General features: G+C 43.3%; 1 protein-coding gene across 5 annotated transcripts in view; it reads right to left on the minus strand.

Moving 5' to 3' along the window:
- AMOTL1 (angiomotin like 1) overlaps positions 1–21,629 on the minus strand; it is a 147,479-nt gene that overhangs the window by 101,739 nt on the left and 24,111 nt on the right. Inside the window, exon 1 of one of the 5 annotated variants that reach the window (XM_050940786.1) lies at positions 20,279–20,319. The exons of 3 other annotated variants lie outside the window; for them this stretch is intronic. Coding sequence is in view for 1 of the 2 variants with exons in the window: in XM_050940767.1 (XP_050796724.1) it covers positions 12,487–12,535 (49 nt within the window). In the remaining variant the exon portion in view is untranslated. Of the gene's footprint in view, positions 1–12,486; positions 12,793–20,278; positions 20,320–21,629 lie in introns of those variants that run through there. One more of the 5 variants, XM_050940767.1, reaches the window with a different exon arrangement.

Here is a 21,629-nt window from a genome sequence, read left to right on the forward strand (position 1 = left end):
AAAACAACTTTGTACAGAGTGGTTTTTTAAGCTGTTGGTGTCCCCTTCAAGTGACAAGTTGCAATACTAATTATGACAAGCTGCTAAAAGAGTCTCAATGTACAGCACCCAGGCACAGATGGTTCATTCGCACAAGTATTGCAACACGTTTAAAATGATCTCACACTTGGCTTCTTGTTTTATCTTCTTCCCAAGGCCTTTCAAGCTGGAATACTCCTAGATTTGGTGGTGCCATTTTCAAGATACTAGCACAATCCTTAGATAACGCTCATCCTCACACCAGCTAAGTTCAACAAGAACTAACGTACCCATGCTTGCTCGGAAATGAAAGACATTAAGGAAGAACACACTCCCCACCATACCTGAGCATCTGATTTACACATCGGTGAGTTATATGATCTGAAGTGCTTCTTATAAATACAGAAGAAATACATATTGTTTTCTTCCCCTGCTATACAGCATTGCCAGGACTGGACAGAATTGAATTCTCATTGCTAATTTTTTTTTAAGTATAATGGAAAAATCCACCACCGTAGAATCCACCAAGCAAGAGATTCATGTGGAAAACCACAGGCAATATTCATCCAAATAGACTACTGGATCTATTGGTACATCCTAAATCTTTAAGCATTATATAAATCACACCCTCCTCACCAGCCAGGGTTCAGCTGACTGAAGCAATCTTATTTAACTGACTGCACCATGGGAGGACGGGTGGTCTTGTTATGAAGATGCTAACCCGGGGCTCTCGAGATCTAAGTTCACTGCCCATGTTCTCCAGGAGTATCCTTCATAAGCCAACATGGTTAGAGACTCCTACAATGTACCACCTCCCTTTCCAAGAGAGAAGATGGTGGTGCATTATGGGAGATGTAGCCTGACCAAAGAGTCCAGCATATACAGGAGAATAGGAGCCTGAGGCAACTAAACAACAACTCCCATGAGGCACTGTAGCAGCACATGCAAATCAAACTTTGTTTTTGTTCTCAGACTTCCACCAAATACACATTTCCAGTGGAAAATTTAGATGAAAATGGAAAAAAAATGTTTTCATCAAAATTTTCAATGAGGAAAAATCCCATTTTTTAACCTCTGGCCATGGTGCCTCTGAAAGACAGCCCTACCCATAGCGGCTTCAGCACAAGACCAACCTTCATCCCATCCCATCTGAAAAGACAAGGGGTTCTGCTGTCTGGGAGTCCCACTGATAGATCCCTAATCTTTTCATGCTCTAATTTCAAAAGGCACCCATGCGTCTATATACATTTTACCACTTATATGATGGTAATATTCATGTACCAATTTGCTTTTATCTTACATCTTTTCCTGTTCCCATCTCAACTCTGCCCAATGCTCCATATCTGCTAGGTTGCAGCGCTGCCATTTAAAAATAATGCTTCCAAAATTTCTCTCTTCACAACTCTCAGCTCACCCCCTCTCCAGTCCCAAACGTAAATAAAAATTATACTGTTCTGAGGATAGCAAGAATCAGTCCTTCACCTAGATCAGTGATGAGATGACAGTATAACATCTTGGGCCAACTAAAAACAAAGGGCCAGATTCTGCATTGCCGTGCATGTGGGTTAGTCACTAACAAACGTGCCCACTGAGTGCAAAGTGGATGTAAAATCCTACCATATCAAAATGGCTACATTTTACATTCACTTTGCATTTTTTCTACACAGATTTAAGGAACTACACAAGGTGCACAGCCACATAGAATCAGGCCCACATGCTTTATCTGGTTGGAAAGGCAGGAAACTCTCCTTGAAACATTGAAATATAGAGGATGACAGGAGCTTGCAATTCAAGGACTGGGCAGCGCTCGTTTTGTCAATACAGTTAAGGGGCAATTGGCATTTTCATTACATTATATACTCTGATCTTCAGGCCATAAAAAACTTTGCTCCAAGCTAAACTTGCCATGCAAGGTGTTAAAGCAGGAAAAATATTTTTAATTGAAATGAAACTATCCATATATCAAACTGCTTCAATTTACAGGACAAATATTTGCAGAATTCCAATCGAAGGTATGATTCACTGTGTTAGTCCCTTCAAAAAATTATTATATTTTCAGGTGTCAGAAATTACCCAGCACAATTAATTTCACTTAGGGGCTGCCAAAGGGAAAAATAAATTTAAAAATAAGTTCACATATTACACAACCTGACATTTACAGTACAAATATTTTAATGAAAAATAATAATATAAAGTGAGCACTGTACACTTTATATTCTGCTCTGTAATTGAAATCAATGATCGAAAATGTAGAAAAATTTCCAAAAATATTTATAATAAATTTTAATTGGTTTAAATTGTTTAACAGTACAATTAAAACTGCAATTAATTGCAATTAATTTTTTTTAATCGAGTTAATTTGTTTTGAGTTAATCGCTTGAGTTAACTGAGATTAATTGACATCCCTAGTCACAATGGATAATCCAAAGGATCTTTCAATGGAAGATTATCCCAAACAATGTGTTTCTAAAATGCTGCATTGTAAAAAGATCAAAGATCATAGGCAGCCCGTGAACCGCTGGCTCGGGGAAGCTAGCCCCTGGCCCCACATCTTCTGCCCAAGACCTCACCCCCACCAGGGCCCAGAGGCCCCCCCATCTCATGGCCACCAGCCCCTCCACCCCAGCCCCAGGCCTCCTGAGCACCCCAGCCCCGGAGCACCAGATGGGCAGTGTGGCCCCTAGCTCCCCCAGCCAGAGTGCCAAGTGGGCGGTGTGGCCCCAAGCTCCCCGAGTCCCGGAGTGCCAGGCAGGGGGGCTGCCTGCCCCCAGCTCCGGGCAGGTGGGCTGCTGGTCCCCAGCTCCTCCAGCCCAGGAGGGGGCCTGGGAGCAGAGTGCAGGCAGGGCCATGCAGGACTGTTTGGGGCATGCAATACCCACCGCACATATCAAAGATCACATAACTCCTGTGAAAGACACTGCACAGAGTCATGCTACCTGTCATCAGGAGACTTAGTTAATAAAAAAAGGGGCAGGGATTTCAAGACATGACATGCATGTCCATGCAGGGAAAGGCATGGCAACTGCACTGCAGTGATGATACACTTATAGAATGGCATGACTTAGGCAAGCTAATGGAAAAGACACATAATATGCATGCCAATAAATATTGCAATATCCGCTATTGTTTTAGATCAGTGTTTCCCAAACTTGGGACGCCGCTTCTGCAGGGGAAGCCCCTGGTGGGCTGGGCCGGTTTGTTTACCTGCCGCGTCCGCAGGCCTGGCCGACCCAGGCCAATGGGAGCTGCTGGAAGCGCAACGTACTGGCTGCCGCTTCCAGCAGCTCCCATTGGCCTGGAGCAGTGAACTGCGGCCAGTGGGAGCCGCGATCGGGCCGGACCTGCGGACGCGGCAGGTAAACACACCAGCCCGGGCCGCTGGGGGCTTACCCTACACAAGCGGCGTCCCAAGTTTGGGAAACACTTTGCTTTAGATGAAGCAAGTGCCCATTTGCTGCATTCTTTCTGATATGGGAAAAAATTCTTTTCCCGGCTACTCAGTGTAAATCTGGCGTCACTCCCGTGCCTTAGGTGAATTTATTCTAGATTTATGCCTAGGAAACGAAAAGCAGAATTTGATGTTATAAAAAAATATTAAAAAGAAACTGTGCTCATTTGCTCCTCGCCAATTTCTGACATTTCAAAAGATGATGTCCAATGAATTTCCATGTAGATTTATTCTTGGGGAGAGGTGATTTTTTGTTTCTTCAATTTAACCCTGCTGCTCTGAGTGGATTGAGGACTGTTCCCCTTTAATATTCAGGAAACAAACGGAAACTAGATTATATCTGTCCCAAAGCTGCCAAATAAAATGTTTTATTAAAACAAAATCTTCCTGGGATTTTCCCAAATCCACAAAATATTCCTGTGTGCAAAAGTTTCCACTGGGAATATTACGTTAGCAGATAGGCTACATCTACACTGCAAAAAAAACAACAAAAAACCTCATGGCAGTGAGTCCCAGAGCCCAGGTCAACTGACTTGGGCTTCCAGGACAAGCGCTGCAGGGCAGAAAATAGCAGTGTAAACATTCCCTCCCAGACTTGAGCCCGGGCTCAGAAACCCAGCAAGAGGAATGGATCTCAGAGCCCAGGCTGCAGCCCCAATGAGAACACCTACACTGCTATTTTTAGCCCTGTAGCGTGAATCCCATAAGTCTGAGTCAGTTGACACGGGATCTGAGACTCACTGCGTGGCGGGGAAGGGGGAATTTGCAGTGCAGACATATCCATATATGTATCTAGCCATCTCCCTAATTCCTCTAGCTGCAAAGTGCAAGCTATTTCCACCTGAAAGCTGGAGTAACATTTTACCAGCTCAGGCCTTTAAAATGCAGGTCTACTCTGAAAAGTGGCTGTATAAGAAATGGCATTGTGGGGCACTAGACTTTTGTTTAATGGATTCCTGATCAAATCTGCAGAGTTCATATATAAAAAAAATAGACTCTTCCCTGCCTGCCAGCCCCGCAAACTCAGCCGGTGCTCTGAGAGTGCAGTGGAGCTCTTTCTGTCTTACACTTCATCACTTAATAAATACTCTGCCTTCAGCTAGGCTGCCTGTTCAGTCCCGCTAGCCTTCAAGCACATGCACCCACACATCCCCAACTACATTTGAAGACAATGGGATTATAAATAGTTTAAATAAGGGCCTGCAGCTATGGATGAGGCATGAGATTCAAAGCTTTCAGAGAGCTGGTTGGGATTGTTAGGGTGGCAGCTAGGAAATAAACACAACTTTTTACATATAAACTGACCACATTTTGCTAGGAATCATTGTAATATAACAAAATATAGAACCCCATGATGCCATTTTTATGGCCACGTTTCAGAACTGCACTTTAAGTCATTCGTCGCTCAGGCTCTGCAACAATCAATCATGAAAAAGCCAGGAAATGTCAGAATATTTTAGCTTCCTGCCCCATCTATTGTTTACTATTGGGCAGATTCTGACACTTTATTCCACCGAGTAACACTTGACTCCTCTGTAGTTCAACTGAAGTCAAAGGAATTATGCGTGGAGTACGGAGATCACATTCCAGCTTTATGCTAGCTAGCTATTGTTATAGCAGAAGTCACCAGTTGGCACTATTACAGTCTCACAAGTTGGTGGGGGAGGTTTTCCCCTTAGAGTGCTAGTAGTGTACATTCTGTGCAGTATGCTACATTGTTAGTTTCGAGATGAAGATTTCTTTCAGGGGGAACTAGTACAAGCCACAAGGGAGTTTGCTCTCTGCCTTAATCCCTAATTAGAGTCAGTTCTTGAGGCACAGTTGCTTCCTGGGAACTGGGTAGTGATGTGGGGCTGATTCCTGAAAGAGACAATTGCCTGCATATTATTTGGCCACTTCTGTTTCAGGTTTGCTGTATATGAGCAACTAAAGCAACCTATACTAAGAAAATAACCAGACTCCATGTCACTGATTTCTCCTACAACAGGAAACTGATTTGCAAGGCCCCAAAATCTGCTACCTGTTTAGTTGGGGTCACACCCATAGTGCACTAGTCACTTTGCAAACACAGAAGCAGATACCCTGCTCCAAAGAGCTTACAGTCTAAAAAAGACAAAGATAGAAAAGGATGGTGGAAAGTGATGCAACACACAAGCAAAGGGCCTGATTTTTCCACCTCACGCAGTGAGCATATACACTGAAATCAATGCACAACAAAGTACTAATCAGAGTGAACAGAGGGTGGCAGAATGTGGCCCTAAAAGATCAGGGTAATAGCAGGTGCATGGCCTATTTTTTACAAGTTTGGCCCTTTGCTAAGTTAAACAAAATTCTCCTCCGCCTCACTCTGTCATGCAACTCCCCCATCTTCCCCTCACAGCAACCCTAGCTTCAGTCTCAGCCATCTGGCTGACTGCTAAACCAATCATTGCCCTGGTTTTTATATTATATAACATTTGCACATAGGAGGCTGAGCTCTTCCTTGTTAAAGGGTGGACAGCAGAACACTCTAGTTACGCTTCTGTCCCCTTTGCTGTTTTCTCCCTACCTCTTCCCTTTCACAGTATTTTCTGTGCCAATAATGAAGTCCCAGTTCCTTACACTATAATAGCTCTCCCCTTCCCCGAGTTCCACCTTAGTCCTCATACTTCCCCAGCTTGCTCTGTGGGAGCTCTGTCCTCCTCTCTGGGACTTCTGTTCTTCTCCATTTTCTATGCTTTCGTCATCTCTCCCTCTTGTCCTCACAGGCCTCCGCTCGTTCCTGCTCTCCTTTCTCCAACCTACACCTCTTTTCCTCCCCATCTCTCTCCTTCCTATATATTCCACACTCCTTGTCAGCTTTCTCCCTCCAATCTTACCCTCTCTCTTCCACTCCCTCTCTCACATGCGCATGCACACACTCACTCCTACTTCTGACTTTCCTACCATACACCACCCTCTCTCCCCACACCAGTAAGTCAGTATTTAGCCTCACTGGCCACCTTCTCTCTTTGCAGGCCCATGCATGAAGATGAGTTCCTCCATTATGGGATCCTGCCCAGAACAGCTGCCTCCTCTCCCTCTTGTTGCTCCGTGGTTGGCCCTTAAGCCCCATATCCTCTCTTCTCTTCCACAGAACCTCTCACAACCTCTGCAGGGCCCTGCTTTCACACCACGAGAACAGTCTCCCGTTAAGCAGTTACAGCAAAACCCTCAGAACAGGTCTGGCTGGTATCTAGCTGCTAAGTACTAGTAGGCTATACATAGGCTATTCCGGCTCAGTTCTAGCCCCGAAGGCAAGTTTGTCTGGGGCTCTAAACCCATGCATAAGCCACTTATGATTTAAGTCAGTCTCCATCATCATTAAAACACATTTCAGAAATGGAAGAATCTGACTCGGTCATGTATTGTGCTACAGATTATCCTTTTTGGATAAACCACATTCCCTTTTGAGAGTTAGTTAGTCCCGAGCTGGTAGATGTGGTGTGCTGGAGAATCTTCACCAACCCCACCGAAACAATCCGGTGAAGCCATAAATCCAAGATCTCTAGATCCACTGATTTTGGTGAAGTTACACCACCATATTTGGGTCTTCAGCACGTGCTACACAAAATGAGCTATAGATATTCTATGTAGGACTTTCCCGATTTTGAAGAGTTTGTCCCGCATTCCGACCAGAGTACAGTCAGGACGCCATTTGTCCCGATATTTTGTTTCCTGGTCTTTGGCAGCAATTTGGTGGAGAGTCCTTCAGTCGCGGACGGTCTTCGGTGGTATTTTAGCGGCGGGTGCTTCTGTCTTTGGCAGCAAGGTTTATTACCCACCACTGAAATACCACCAAAGACCATCCGCGACTGAAGGGCTCTCCGCCGAATTGCCACCGAACTCCCGAATAGGTGAATGTAAAAAAAAAAAAGAAATAGAAAAAGAAAACAAAACAACACCCCCGCCCCATGGCTGTCCCAATATTTCCCCCTTAACATCTGGTCAGCCTAATTCTATGTGCTGAATGTCACAAACAGATTCACAGGAGTCTTCAACATATTGGGCCAAGTCTTTCATATGACACCAGCAGAGAATTTGACCCATTCATTTTAACATTTCATTCCAGGTCCTCCAAAGCTTGGCTGGCTGACTACTATTTGGCTGCAACTGCTCCAGCATTCACCACATTGTGACATCACATCCAGTGCCAATACTCACAATCCCTTGTGAATATTGGCACTGACCCACATAGGATCAGAGAAGTCATTTTTTGGTATGTGATATGGTATTTTGCATTTCCATTATTTCTCTTTTGGGATAGAAGATAAAAAATATTACTATATATTAGAATACTACCTATAATTAGAGCAAGAGCACCTAGTTTAGAGTTTTTATCCAAAGATCACAAAGGGGATAAATACCAACATCCTCCTTTCACAGAAGGGGAAACTGAGGTAGAGATGACTCGACTTGTCCAACGTCACGTAGCAGGCCAGTGGCACAGCCAGGCATAGAACCCTGAGCACCTATCCAGTGCCCTATCCACTGGATCACACTACCTCCCAAAACATCACTGACCTGACCCTGCTACTACTATTTATTATTTGTATTACAGTAGTGTCCAGAGGCCCAGACTACGATCAGGGCTCCAGTATGCTAGGTGCTGTACAACCCCTATAGGCCGATTCCATGCACAGTGGGTTTCCCTGGGAACTTGGCCAACTATGTTCTGCCTATTTACATTCCCTCAGCAGTTTCAGCTGGATCAGTGTACTTCACCTCCTGTACTAAAACGTTATGCAAGACTGCTGTGCTCCGTTATACAGCTACTATTTTTCCACTTCAGAAGTACACCTCTACCTCAATATAATGTGACCTGATAGATCATGAATTCGGATATAACGCGATAAAGCAGTGCTGTGGGGGAGTGGGGCTGTGCACTCCAGTGGATCAAAGCAAGTTCGATATAACGCAGTTTCACCTATAACACGGTAAGATTTTTTGGCTCCCAGGGACAGCGTTATATCGAGGTAGAGGTGTATCTGCATTTTTAGTGACACGATCACTATAAAGTTACCTCATAGAGGTATTGTGAGGCTTAATCTGCTAATGATTGTAAAGTGCTTTGAGGTTTTTGGATTAAAGTTGCTGTAGAATTATTATTAGCTATGACATCATAATAGGGTGCATGCTGGGGCATCACGGATGGGCAGGAGCATGGTAGTGCAATTTAAGTAAGACTGAAAAAAAAAAAAGGAGATTTTAATGTAACTAGAGGGTGAAAACCCCCTTTACCTTTGCTATTTGGAGCACTCAACACAGAATCACTTTTTTTGATAAAGTATTTACAGGACACCTTTAAAATAAAGAACTTTTCAAATAATTAACTCTTTTTGTTAATTGCAACATAGCTGTCATAAAGAAACCCCTCAAATTTCCACGCAATGTAAAAGGACCTCATTCAATTTAAAATCACTCTCTCTCTCTGAAAGAATTCTTAGTTGTTGTTTTTTTACCTACTATTGTAAAACACCTAAGATAATTATAAAGCATATTATATACTTATATATTATAAATACACTATAAAGTATTACTATAAATACTACCATGATCATGGCCATACAAATGCATCAATAGACAGATTAGATATAACTGAGAATTTGCTCTATGCATTTGACAGCACTTGCTGAATAATCATTTGCACTGTTTCCACTGTACAGCCACTACGTCAATTTCCACTATTGTTCTTGTGGGTCTTTCATACAGCAATGGGAAAGATATTTTAAAATAGGAAAATGTAAAACCACAGTAACTGGCAGCGGGACTTGTAATTTCAGATTCTAAACCTGCCTCAGTGTAATTGTTTTCTTCTTTAAACTGACTAGGTTTCCCATCTATGCATCCTTTATATACAGTTTTATCTTCATTCTTTCCTGTGGTGCATTAGTATGTTTCACCATTCTCTTAATAAAGTGTAACCTAAATACAAAAGCTTCTTTAGACCAGCTCCTTCTCCTCCCCCAGCCCACCACCCCCATGCATGCCTGCAAAAGAAGAAAATATCCTACTTATGTATCTCCTCTGACTTCAAAAATCCCTTACATGCATATTCCCCTTGCCTGATAATGTACTTTAAACTCTCATTAAAATTGCTAAACACAAGCATCCAGAAAGACAAATTCTAATCTACATGTGCTCTAAAGGCTCATATCACTTTGGCTTAACCAACTGCTAAATGATTGCTGAGTGTTTTCAAACATACATTTTCACTTCTAGTGCAGGATGCTTGATTGAATAATTATTGTTACTTTAATCACAACCTCAGTAATTAAAATGTTTCAAAGAAAGGAGTCTGTTAACACTTCTTGCACTGATGACCTAAACCTCTTTAAACGACAATGGATAGTGCACATTTCTGATGTATATTGAGAAGAGTATTACAAGTGGCATAGGGTTCTTTTTAATAAGGGACTTTTAAGGGACACATTGCTACCCACAGATATTTAATTCCTTAGCCTTAAAGTTCGGATGGAAATAGTTTCAGTGTTCACTAATAAAGTTTAACCAAAACACCCATCAATCGCTTGACATATTCCACCCTAAAAGAAAACTGGAAACATAATGATAGGACTTGATGGAATCTCTATCACTGAGGATTTTTAAGAGCAGATTGGACAATCACCTGTCAGAGACGGTCCACTCTAGATAATACTTAGTCCTGCCTTGAATGCAGGGGACTGGACTAGATGACCCCTCGAGGTCCCTTCCAGTTCTATGATTCTGTGACTTAGGCTAGGTCTACACGGGGGTAGGAGGGGTGTTGTTCGACCTTAGGTCGATTTACCTGGCCGTGAGGATGGCAGCAAGTCAACCGCTGCCACTCCCCCGTCAACTCCACTTCCGCCTCTCACCGCGGTGGAGTTCCGGATTCTACGGCAGAGCAAACGGGGATCAATTTTATCGTGTCTACACTAGACGTGATAAATCCATCCCCGATAAATCGATCACTACCCGCCAATCCAGTGGGTAGTGTAGTCGTACCCCCACAGTCATTTCTTTACTGACCCTAAACTATTTTAAAGACGGTAATGCACAGAAATCATTTGTGTTGCTTTGGAAGGTTATAAAAATGATTGTTTCATAAGAACAGCCATACTGTGTCAGATCAATGGTGGTGACCCAGAGGGACTGAACACAACAGGTAATCATCAAGTGATCCATCCCGTGTTGCCCATTCCCAGCTTCTGGCAAACAGAGGCTAGGGACGCTTCAGTGCATGTTTTTCTATCCCTGCCCATTCTGGCTAATAGCCATTGATGGGCCTATCCTTCATTAACTTATCTAGTTCTTTTTTGAACCATAGTCCTGGCCTTCACAACATCCTCTAGCAAAGAGTTCCACAGATTGACTGTGTGTTATGTAAAGAAATACTTCCTTTTGTTTGTTTTAAACCTGCTGCCTATTAATTTCATTTGATGAGCCCTAGTTCTTGTATTATGAAGAGTAAATAACACTTCCCTATTCGCTTTCTCCATACCAGTCATGATTTTATAGACCTCTATCATCTACCTTAATTGCCTCTTTTCCAAAAAGTCCCAGTCTTATTAATCTCTCTTCATATGGAAGCTGCTCCATACCCCTAATCATTTTTGTTGCCCTTTTCTGTACCTTTTCCAATTCCAATATATCTTTTTGGAGATGGGGCGACTACATCTGCACGCAGTACTCAAGATGTGGGCGTATCATGGATTTATATAGAGGCAATATGATATTCAATAAACATGGAGTCTCTCTCTGCAGAATTTAGGATTACCTAACTCTAATATTGCATTAAACCTAACGACAACATATAAATCAGCTGAAAAATAAACAGTGTTGCTGCTTCTTCATGTTAAGTACCACCCCTATCCCAGGCAGCATGCACATGTGGTGGGACTCCCAGCCCCCTGACAGCAGCCCCTATGAATTAATGTCCCCGTGTCACTTTCCCTATACTGCCACATTCCAGGGAAAGCTCATGGGTCAGATCCTGAGCTGGTGTCTGTCCGTCCAGAGTTCCAGCATTGAGCCAGCTGAGGATCAGGCCCCAACTTCTAGAGTGTTGTTTGCCCAGAACCTTCAACAATTCTTTTTTTCAATGCAACTCTTTCAAATTATCACCCAACTCATTAAAAGTATTTTCTGGAGGGTTTATTTAACTGCCCTATTTCTGACTGTACTGTGGAACAAAGCTAGAATTGCAGAACCAGGCTGCTTAAGTACAGTACATCTGTATCGACTGATGGTAGAACCAGTATCAGAACATGCACAGCATGCCCCGAATTCTGGTTACTCAGCACAGCTTTCATATAAGCATGCGGCTGAGAAGCTTTTCTCTGTTTGAAAGCCCACTAAGGCAGCGATTCTCAAACTGTGAGACGGGACCCCAAAGTGGGTCGCGGGGTCGGCAGGGCTGGCTTAGACTTGCTGGTGCCCAGGGCCAAAGCTCAAGCCCAAGTCCAAGGGCTTCAGCCCTGGGCAGCATGGCCAAGGTTAGAGGCCCCTGGCTGGGGCTGAAGCCTTTGGGCTTTGGCCTCCCAGCCTAGGTCAGTGGGGTTTTTGCTTTGCCCCCTCCACCTGGGGTGACGGGGCTTGGGCAGGCTCAGGCTTCAGTCTCCTCTCCTGGGTCGCGGTGCAATGAAGTTTGAGAACCCCTGCACTAAGGCACCCTCTCAATCTCTCTCTCTTCCAGCCTTTTTTCCCCCTTCCCCAGTCTGCTCCACGATCAAGCACTGAGCGAGGCAGCAGGCACCTTCCATGGTCAGGCAGCTCTGGCTTAAGGAATCTCAGACACTGCAACCATATGTCAGCCTCTTTCAGAGAAAAGCGAACTCACTTCACTTCCCAGTCGCTGTTTACATCCAAAATACAGCCCCAAAGCTGCAATCAAAGGCTTCAACCTTCCGCGGAGCCCCTCCCCTCAAACTCTCCCCTGCTCTGTTAAAGGAGATCACATGGAGCAAGTTGCTTTTGCAATGTCCCCCCAACCCCACCAAAAATAAGTTTGTGTTTATTACCTTTCACTTCTTGCTCAGAAGTTCCCGGCAGAAACTTTGCAATCCACATGAGGCTACCATGGCTAGTTTTGTCTCCACCAAAAAAACCAGCATAAAGCGGCTACCATGCAAACGTGCTGCTTGACATGATGTGTAGAAAACGGATCGAGATGCAGAGGAAAAACTCAGATCCAGGACACAACAATCAGCCCCATTCACACTGGAATGAAAGGAATGTCAGAGCTTTACCTACTGCCCAAATCATGGTCGCCTCTGCTGGGTCCTAATGTTGCACCATGTATTCAGCGAGAGTTCAGTCCCAAGCAGACTGTGCTGAGCGGGCTGGGCGGGAGAAGGGGCTGGCATCGAAACGGTAACACTACACTGTCGTCCAACACACACACACGCGCCGATGGGCTACCAGGTCCTAGTGCACCCGGAGTAAAGCGAGACAGATCGAATTCAGTAAGCGAAGTCTCTGGCAGCGAATGCAGGGCTGGCACAGCAGGGCCTGCTGGTGGTCGAAAAGCAGCATATTCTCCTGTACCAGGAGTTTGGAGATTTTAACTGCGGTTTGATCTAAAACTCTTTAGGATTTTATTCTAGGGCATAAAAACACATTGAAACAGCTTTAAGCAACCGCTTAAGGGACTGACAAAATACTTGGTGGTCTTCTAGTGAAGATGGAGCAGTCATGCTCAACACACAGGGGGGCAGTCTGGAGTTTCTTTTGCCAATATTTGCACTGGAATGGATCAAACTGAATCTATTCCTGAAGATAATTTAAGATTATTTTGAATATAAAATAAATAAAATCAAATTTCATTCAATTTTTGTTGGTTTAGGGGGTTGGTGATTGTTTATTTTTAAATCTCACCTTCCCACAACCCTGCCCCCCTCTTCTCTGGAAGTCACTCTGCAATTCTATTTCTCAAAAAAGTCACTTGCCAAACAGGAACCTTAAGAGAGCCTTACGCTAAAATATGCCTGCAATGCCTGACAGATTTCTGCAAACTTCAGGGCCTGCTGCACTGGGTATCTCCTTTTGAAGGAGGCAAAGAGTAGGATTCCTTGCAGCATGTGATCCCCATTTTCCTCTCCCTACTACTTCCAAGAAATGGTATAAATCAATTAAAATATTGCTTGTTAAGGTGATGCTGGTTTATTAACACCCCAATCCTGCAAACACTTATGCAACTTTAGGATAATAAAGGTAAACTGCTACATAAGTGTTTGCAGGATGAGGGCTCATTAGTGTACATGCTGGCTATGTTCAGGCCTTGAGATGGTCATAGAGTAATCACAAATAATTTGTGTCAATGAGTTTTTAATCTCATCAGGAGCTGAAGAAGGCTCTTATCCAAAGCCTGTTGAAATCAATGGAAACGCTCCCATTCACTTCAATGAGCCCTAAAGGACTCCCAAATACATTTTCCCGCTATTTAACCTGCTACATAGATGCCCCAGCAATATTCAGCAAACAAATTATTTTTATCAATCAGCAAGTAATTCAATAATTATGTCTATGTAAGTATTTTATACATTCATAATTTAATAATAATTTTCTCCAGTAGTCATCTGTCCTTACTTGAGACCCCCTTTCATGAACCTCATCCTCAGAGTTACCACACTTCTTTCAATTCAATAGTATTGTATTGGCATGACAACTTAGACAATTGTTGCCAAAGTATAAAATGACAGGACACGCAAATCTCCGGTAAAGGCAGACATGGTGAGCCTGATTCTCCTCCCAGAATCAGGAGTACCTCCATTCAAATCAATATTGTGATACAGGTGTAAACCACTGACAGCAGAATCAGGCCCAGGATAGAGTTGTTTCACCTGGCTGCATTTGTCATTGTCCATAGCTGAACTGATGTCAGGCTGCTATGTAGCGCGACCCTTTCTCTTCCATTTTTTGCCTTCGGTCTAGGATTATGCACAGTTTTTCCTCATTGCTTTTCATAATGGAAATTCTTCTCATGTTTGACAATTTGAGGTGGTATCATTCTTGCATTCCTTCCTCTTTTAGACAGTGGAGTATAAACAGTCCTTCCTTTTCTCTTTTCACCCTTTGCTTGAACAGATGCACCTCTCCAGATGTATATTTTCTATTATCTCCACCTTATTGTCACCACCGACTCTGTGTTTAGTAAGAGTCTGCCTTAGTTTTGCATGTTATATTGTGAGAAAATAGTCACTAGTTCTGTACATGCATCAGTTACAATCTACCATATTGTTTTTGGTCTATTCTTCTTAGTAACTTCTAAATATTGGTGTTTCAGAGTTTTTGCTTGAGCAGTGAACATGGTTCATATTGGGATATGTTTTTTTCGTCTCTAGATTTTATTACTTTGTTGGACGCCAGGGCGTGGAGCTCACTTGCCTTAGGCACCCATGTTAATTAATTTTTCCTCACACCTTAAAGTGTGGTAATACTCTGCAAAAGATTGTGTAAATATGGTGCAATGCTTCCTGTTTAATTGAAGGCCTGTGATTTGGAAGTCAAGCTACTAGTAATAAAGATTCTGCAGGCCAAATTCTATGGAGCTCTTGCTCATTTAATATGGTCTTTTCAAGTGAATAAGGCAGAGACTAGAGCTCACACATCTGTGTAACTGGTGGTTGTACTGTGGGATTGCACAGGTGATGGCACATGACTGGGTTGCACAGGTGTAACTGAGGGAAAAATCTAGTCCTGCAAATGGCATGAAGCTACCATTCTCTTGGTGATACATATGTCAAGACAGAATCATGCTCATTCTCACTTAGCTGTGTTGACTGACATCCCAATAGAAGTAAAAAGCAGAAAAAGCTTAATCACCAAGTCACAGATCCCAGGGAACATATCTGTTGAGCAAGAATGTCCCATTTTTACATGGTCACTTTTTCAACCATAATTGTCATCACTTTAAGATTTTTGTTTTAAGCAGTTAGGGTACCAACATGGGACATGGGAGACCTGGGATTCCTTGCTCCAGCACAGTCTTCCTGTGTGACTTTGGGCAAGTCACTTAGTGTGTCAACAAGGCAAAAATAGAATAAAAAAAAATAAAATAACCCAAACCCTGTAGCAGCAAGTCTTAGGGTTTACAGACTTGGGCTTGTGGTAATCAAAATAGCTGTGTAGACATTCCTGCTTGCGCTGGAGTTGGGCTCTGAAATCAGGCAAGGGGGGTGGGAACATGGCTATTTTTAGTGCCCTACTGCCAGCCCTCTGAGCCCGACCCTATAGACCTGGACTCTGAGACTTGCTGCTGCAGGAGTTTTTTCGCCAGTGTAGACTCAGCATTTGTCTCTTTGTGCTTTGGTTCCCATCTATAAAATGAGGCTAATAGCACTGCCCTACCTCACAGGGATTGTTTTGAGGATAAATACATTAAAGATTATGAGGTGCTCCCCTACTGATAGAATGGGGGCCATATAAGTACCCAAGACAGATAGATAAAAAAATGTTTTAGCATGAAATCCGGGGCCTCAGGCATTGGTGGTACCTCAGTCTCTCATTCACTGCCTATGCACATAAATTTAATCTCCTGAGGACCAAAAGACTTTAGTCGAACCCAAGTTACCACTCAGAGTAGATGGTTTAATGGTCCATTCTGGCCTCAAATTCCATGAAACTATGAATACAGTTCTGGCCATGTTTATTGCCTTCCACTCCTTCCCCCATCTCAGTGTTCCCCTTTGGCAGTATTCCTATCATTTATTTGTATTTCAGCAGGGTCTAGAGGCCCCAGCCAACATAACAGTCTGTGCCCCAAAATGCTTACAGTCTAAAGAGCTAAGACAGACAAAGGGTGGGAGAAAAAGTGTATCATCATCATCCCACTTTACAAATAAGGAATGGTGGCACCAAGAAATTAAGTGACTTGCCCAAGGTCACATAGACAGTCTGTGGGAGAGTTAGGCATTGAATCCAGACCTTCAAAGCCCCAGTCCCATGCCCTAAGCAAGATCATTCTTGCTTTCTGTTAGGAAATCCTCTGACACCGCTTAGAATTTGAGTGAAGGATTTGCATTTTGTTAGTATATTTGCACTTTCATTGTCTTGTTGAGCAGCATCCCGAGTGTGCAGATGTGGGGGAGCAGTATAAATAACATTACTGTTATTAAATCCAGGCCCTTCTCCCTGCTGCACAGCTGCCTCCCTACTCGTTTTCCCATAAATCGCTTACTGTACATATTTCTTCATGTCAAGCAGTGGATTTATTGACTGTGCTGGACAGCAGTACTGTAGAAACAGGAAAACAGGAAATTTGTCAGCACACAGCGGTTCTTTGCCATTCAGCACACCAGTTCCACAGGATGCATTCTCATTATGGCTGGAATTATTCATGATTTAACCTCACCAACCCTACCTAAGCAAGCCATTCTGCTGTGGAGTCTGATTGCGAAGTAAGAGAACTATCGGTATGTGGGTAGCTCTTGTGTGTGTGTGAGAGAGAGAGAGAGAGATTATTTTGTGCTTAGTACCTTTCATCAGAGGATCTCTAAGCACTGCACAAAGGGGTGCATGCACTCAGCTTTCTGAGGCATGGGGTCAGGCAGGCATACCCCCTTCATGCCATGTACCTGTACTTAGTGCTGTACCTTTGCTTTATTTGCTAGTGCCAACATTTCCTATGGAGACTGGATAGTTCCTTCTTTCACCTATCATCAGGAGAGACAACTCTATGCTAAGGCATGTCTGTACTTTGAGGTGGGGGTGCAGGTTCCAGCTTGAGGAGACATACCCATGCTAGCTCTGATCATGCTAGCCTGCTAAAAATAGAGTGTAGCTGTCAGGTCAAGAGGAGTTAGCTACCCCGAGGATGTACCCATATGCCAGCACAGTTCCATACTCGGGGTGGCTAGCCCCTCCCACCACTCACATGGCTACATTGTATGTTTAGCACGCTAGCTTGATCAGAGCTAGCATGAGTATGTCTCCTCAAGCTGGGAATCACATCCCAAAGCACAGAAATACCTTTAGATTTCTCTATTTCATTGCTCTGGCTACCTTTACTCAAGCAAATCCTCCAGTGACTGCAGGATTAGCCCTATCCTAGTAGTTACTTCTACAGTGCCTAGAATTTTCAAGGTGCTTTACAAACCCACATAGAAGACAAAGGGGCTGATCCTGGGCTCAGCCCTTGTTCCTATGTGCTACTCTGATGGTGTGGAGGGGTCACAGAGGCACTGCAACAGGCTGGAGGAGAATGGTGTGTGTGCTAGGGATGGGGCTGAGAGGGGACAATCTCTGTAGCGATAAATACTATGGGAATTCTGGGCTTCTCTAGGCTGTAGTGCATTCCATAGGCTGCCTGGGCAAGGCTGCTGGAACTTACAGGAGTCCTAGGTGATGCTCTAATTTACACTGAGGAGCCCATCACATAATCTGTCCTGGAGTCCCTGCCCTGTAACTTGGACATGACACAAAGACAGTAACAAACCAGTAGGGTTTGGGGGGGACAATGAGGAAGGAAGAAGGCAACAATAATAAAATCATTGGATTACTCAGCTCTGGCCTGTGTCTATATTCTATGGTATCATTTAGTATAGAATTGTTCTCTGTATTTGCATACCTTGTAGTCGGCATGGCAGGAGGGATCCTTCCTATTCCTTGTATAGCATCTAATAGAATAGGGCTGCTATCTGGATTGCGGCCTTTGGGTGCTATCTCAATACATGTGGGCCAAGATTTTAAAAAATGAGTGTCTGAAGTTAGCCTCCTATATCCCTATTGAGACATTTACGTAAGCAGCATGATTTTTAAAAGAACTGAGCACTCAGCAGCTCCCACTAATCTCAAAGATGCAGGATCAGCCTTGTAGTTAGAGTGGCATAAATTCAGAATGATTCCACTGAAGTCAAGAGCTACGCTCAGGCTATACACCAGTGTAAATGACAGCTCAATAGATAAAGTGGTGGGGCGCAATGGATCATGTCCCATATACACATTTGTAAGGAGAGGAAGGATGGTTCATTGGTTAGGCATGAACCTGGGATTCGGAAAGTATTCAATTCCCTGCTCTGCTACAGAATTCCTGTGTGATCTTGGGCAAGTCACTTAATCTCTCTGGAGAAATAAACTACCCACCCCACAGAGGCAAATGCTTCTTTCATTTATAATTCTATGAGCCCACTGCAATCAGAGGAGCTACTTGCCTGTAAATGAGGACAGAATTTGGCTTTGGCTTGTAATGTGCCTATTCATAATCTCTGTAGGTCAAAGGGAGGGTCTCTCTCAAAGTCTATTTAAAAATGGTAATATAAGTGCTGTCCTTTGTCATTTAATTTGGTTTGATGAAATAGAATGAATTTTTCTTTAGTTACCTTGATCCTGTATTAAATTTTAAACAAGTTGAATAAAACTAGATTTGTGGAATTTAACTGAGTCTGGTTACATTAGCCAGAGACTTCTCCAAACCAGTGTTTAGAAGGGTTTGGTTTGGTGTTTTAGCCTATCCTTACAGGTGCCTGCAAAGAGGATTATTTCCTAGTTAGGGTGACCAGATGTCCTGATTTTATAGGAACAGTCCCGATTTTGGGGGCTTTTTCTTATATAGGCACCTATTATCCCCCACCCCCATCCCGATTTTTCACACTTGCTATCTGGTCACCCTACTCCTAATCCACCTTTCTATAGCCCCTTCAACCCACAGTGCATGATCAGGATTGTGCTGAATTTCAGAGGATGATGGTCCCTTTCTGCCTATGTAACTTTGTTTCTCTTTTCCCCCAGGCCCTGTATTTTTGGAGACACATTTGCCAGTGCTTTTCAAAGTCCTTCTCTTGTTCAATTCTGTTTTGACTTCACAATGAATTTAGTGGTCGTGAAGGGTGCAAGATTGGAGACTGAAGTTCTCTAGTAGGTAACGAGTCAGGTACAGGCCAGCAGTAGCTCAAGCTTCCTCACACCATTTGTCTAATGGAGTTAGAATGTAACCGTTAATGAAGCAAGAGGATATTTCAGTTCCCATGCCCACTCAGTCTTTGGCCTCTCTGCTGAGGATGCCTATTATAGTCATGTAGACAACAGTCCACTATGAACTGGACTGACGATATCATCTCATTTCCCATAGGCCCATGCCCAGCCACCTATTGCTAACAAGAGTCCTGGACAGATTTAAGACCAGCAATCTAAAAATGGAAGGCTATCTAATCTATGAGAGAGAGAGAAAAAAAAAAACTTCCCCAAATTTCCCATGCATTTCTGCTTTAGCTGGGGGGAGCAGAGCAAACATTCCCCAAAACATGACAAATTTTTCCACCCATTTCTAGTGACCCTACTGCACTGAGTCGTTACCAATCTTCTGGGTCATCTGGAGCCCCCAGTCAGCTCTCTGCTAGTGACTCCCTTTTACTATACAAGTCTGTGATGTTTATTACATCCAGGCTGCAGGCAAGATCGCTGAACTCCTGCGGACTCAGCCATTCTGAACAGTAAGTTCAGTCTGGTATTGATGCTCATTACATTTGAGTCCATCCATGCATGTAACCACATCGACTCCAAATGCAAACAAACAAATAATTATCCCATTCCAGCTGACAGTTTGGCAACCCCAGATGCCTGCACCCCATTTTATTTCTTGATTGTGACTGCCACTTCTGATGTTAGGCCAGGCAGCCCACGACTTACAGCATAGCGGGGGGTAATGCTAGCGGGGCTGTATGTACAGCCAGCCTAAGATAGGAACAACCGAAATAGTCATGGTAAGATGCTTGGACAACAGCATGAACCAAAACGTGGAATTAAAATACTGTCTATAAAGAAGTTTCATTAGAGTAAGTAACACAGATCCATTTTTTTTTTAAAAAGCCTCCTTACCATGTCTTCTGCCCCATCAGATGGAAAGAATGCTATCTGTTCTGATTAGTCACTAACTTCATTTATCCCAGATACACGGCTTGTTTCGGCAGATATTATTTTAACAGTCATCAGCTTCTCTGGAATGTTTTAAATTATGAACGGAGGCACATCCACTTGTGCTCTTCAAGCGGTAGTTCCATAATTCCATCAGCAAAAGATGTTTAAACAATCTAGCTACCAGAAGGCCAGTTAACTCAAAAACTTGGTGAGCATTAAAAGAAATATATTATTGCACTAAATTAATAGCTACTGCAAGATTTTCACTATGGTGACGGCTGTACATATTTATCAGCTCCCCTCCACTGTGCATTTAATAGGCGGCATTGCAGCTACAGACAGCAAAGTCATCTCTGCACATCTGTTTTTCCAATTTTGCCAAAGAGATTTCATTTTTCTTTCCTCGAATAATTTGACCTGTTTCATTTCTGGCAGAGGACTCCGTTAAATGGAGCACTAGCTTCCTGGATTCATTCCAGCCAGAGATGAGGTCAGAACAACAAGAAAAAAGAAGCAGCTGGTGGCTAATAAGCAATGGGAACAAACAGGCTAGGGATTTTTTTAAAAATCAAATGGGATTGGATTCCTAGTTGTAATGGTTGCACAGGAACAATGTACCACAGAAACTGTATTTCCTGCAATCACAGTAGTTGTAGCATGCCTCCTCTAGTACAGCTAGATAATCACACATGTGTTCAGCTATCAGGAAATCTGGTGCACAGCCTCTAAAAATTTCCACAGATGTATTAGGTCTTTTACAAAAGCATTCGGAGCTGGATTCAGGGAGAGTTGGTTTCCCATCTCAAACCCCGCCCCCCCATTTTATTTTTCCACTTTCATCAAATTTCCATTATTCTATCACAGGTTTCTCTGATCCCCTCATGTAGGGAGAGAGCTCTTTCTTCCCACGCATTTTTCATCATCTGGCCTCTCTTTGCCCTGATATTCAACTATCTTATCCTAAAGCAGCGAACAGACCAATTTCTAGTGACACTTCCAGTTGAATGTGATTCAGAAGCAGGATGTGGCTGTGGAAGCATCAACTGATGCCCCTGCTTAAGAAACTCTCTCTCCTTTGCCCTTCCTTTCTCCAAGACCAAAAATTCCACCTCACAGCTCACCAAGGAGACAATACAACATTCTTCTGCTAGGCTGCAGAGCAAGTGTGAAATGTTCTGTTTTCATCATTTGCAGAACAAAAGGAACACAACAGTCACAGACGGAAGGAGAAGTGCAGAAATCCTGAATTTTGGGAGAGGAGACAGAATGAATGAGAAGGAGAGAGAAGAGTTCATTTTTGGCTAATCATTAT

The sequence above is a fragment of the Gopherus flavomarginatus genome, chromosome 1 (genome assembly GCF_025201925.1).
Source record: "Gopherus flavomarginatus isolate rGopFla2 chromosome 1, rGopFla2.mat.asm, whole genome shotgun sequence".
NCBI lineage: Eukaryota > Metazoa > Chordata > Testudines > Testudinidae > Gopherus > Gopherus flavomarginatus.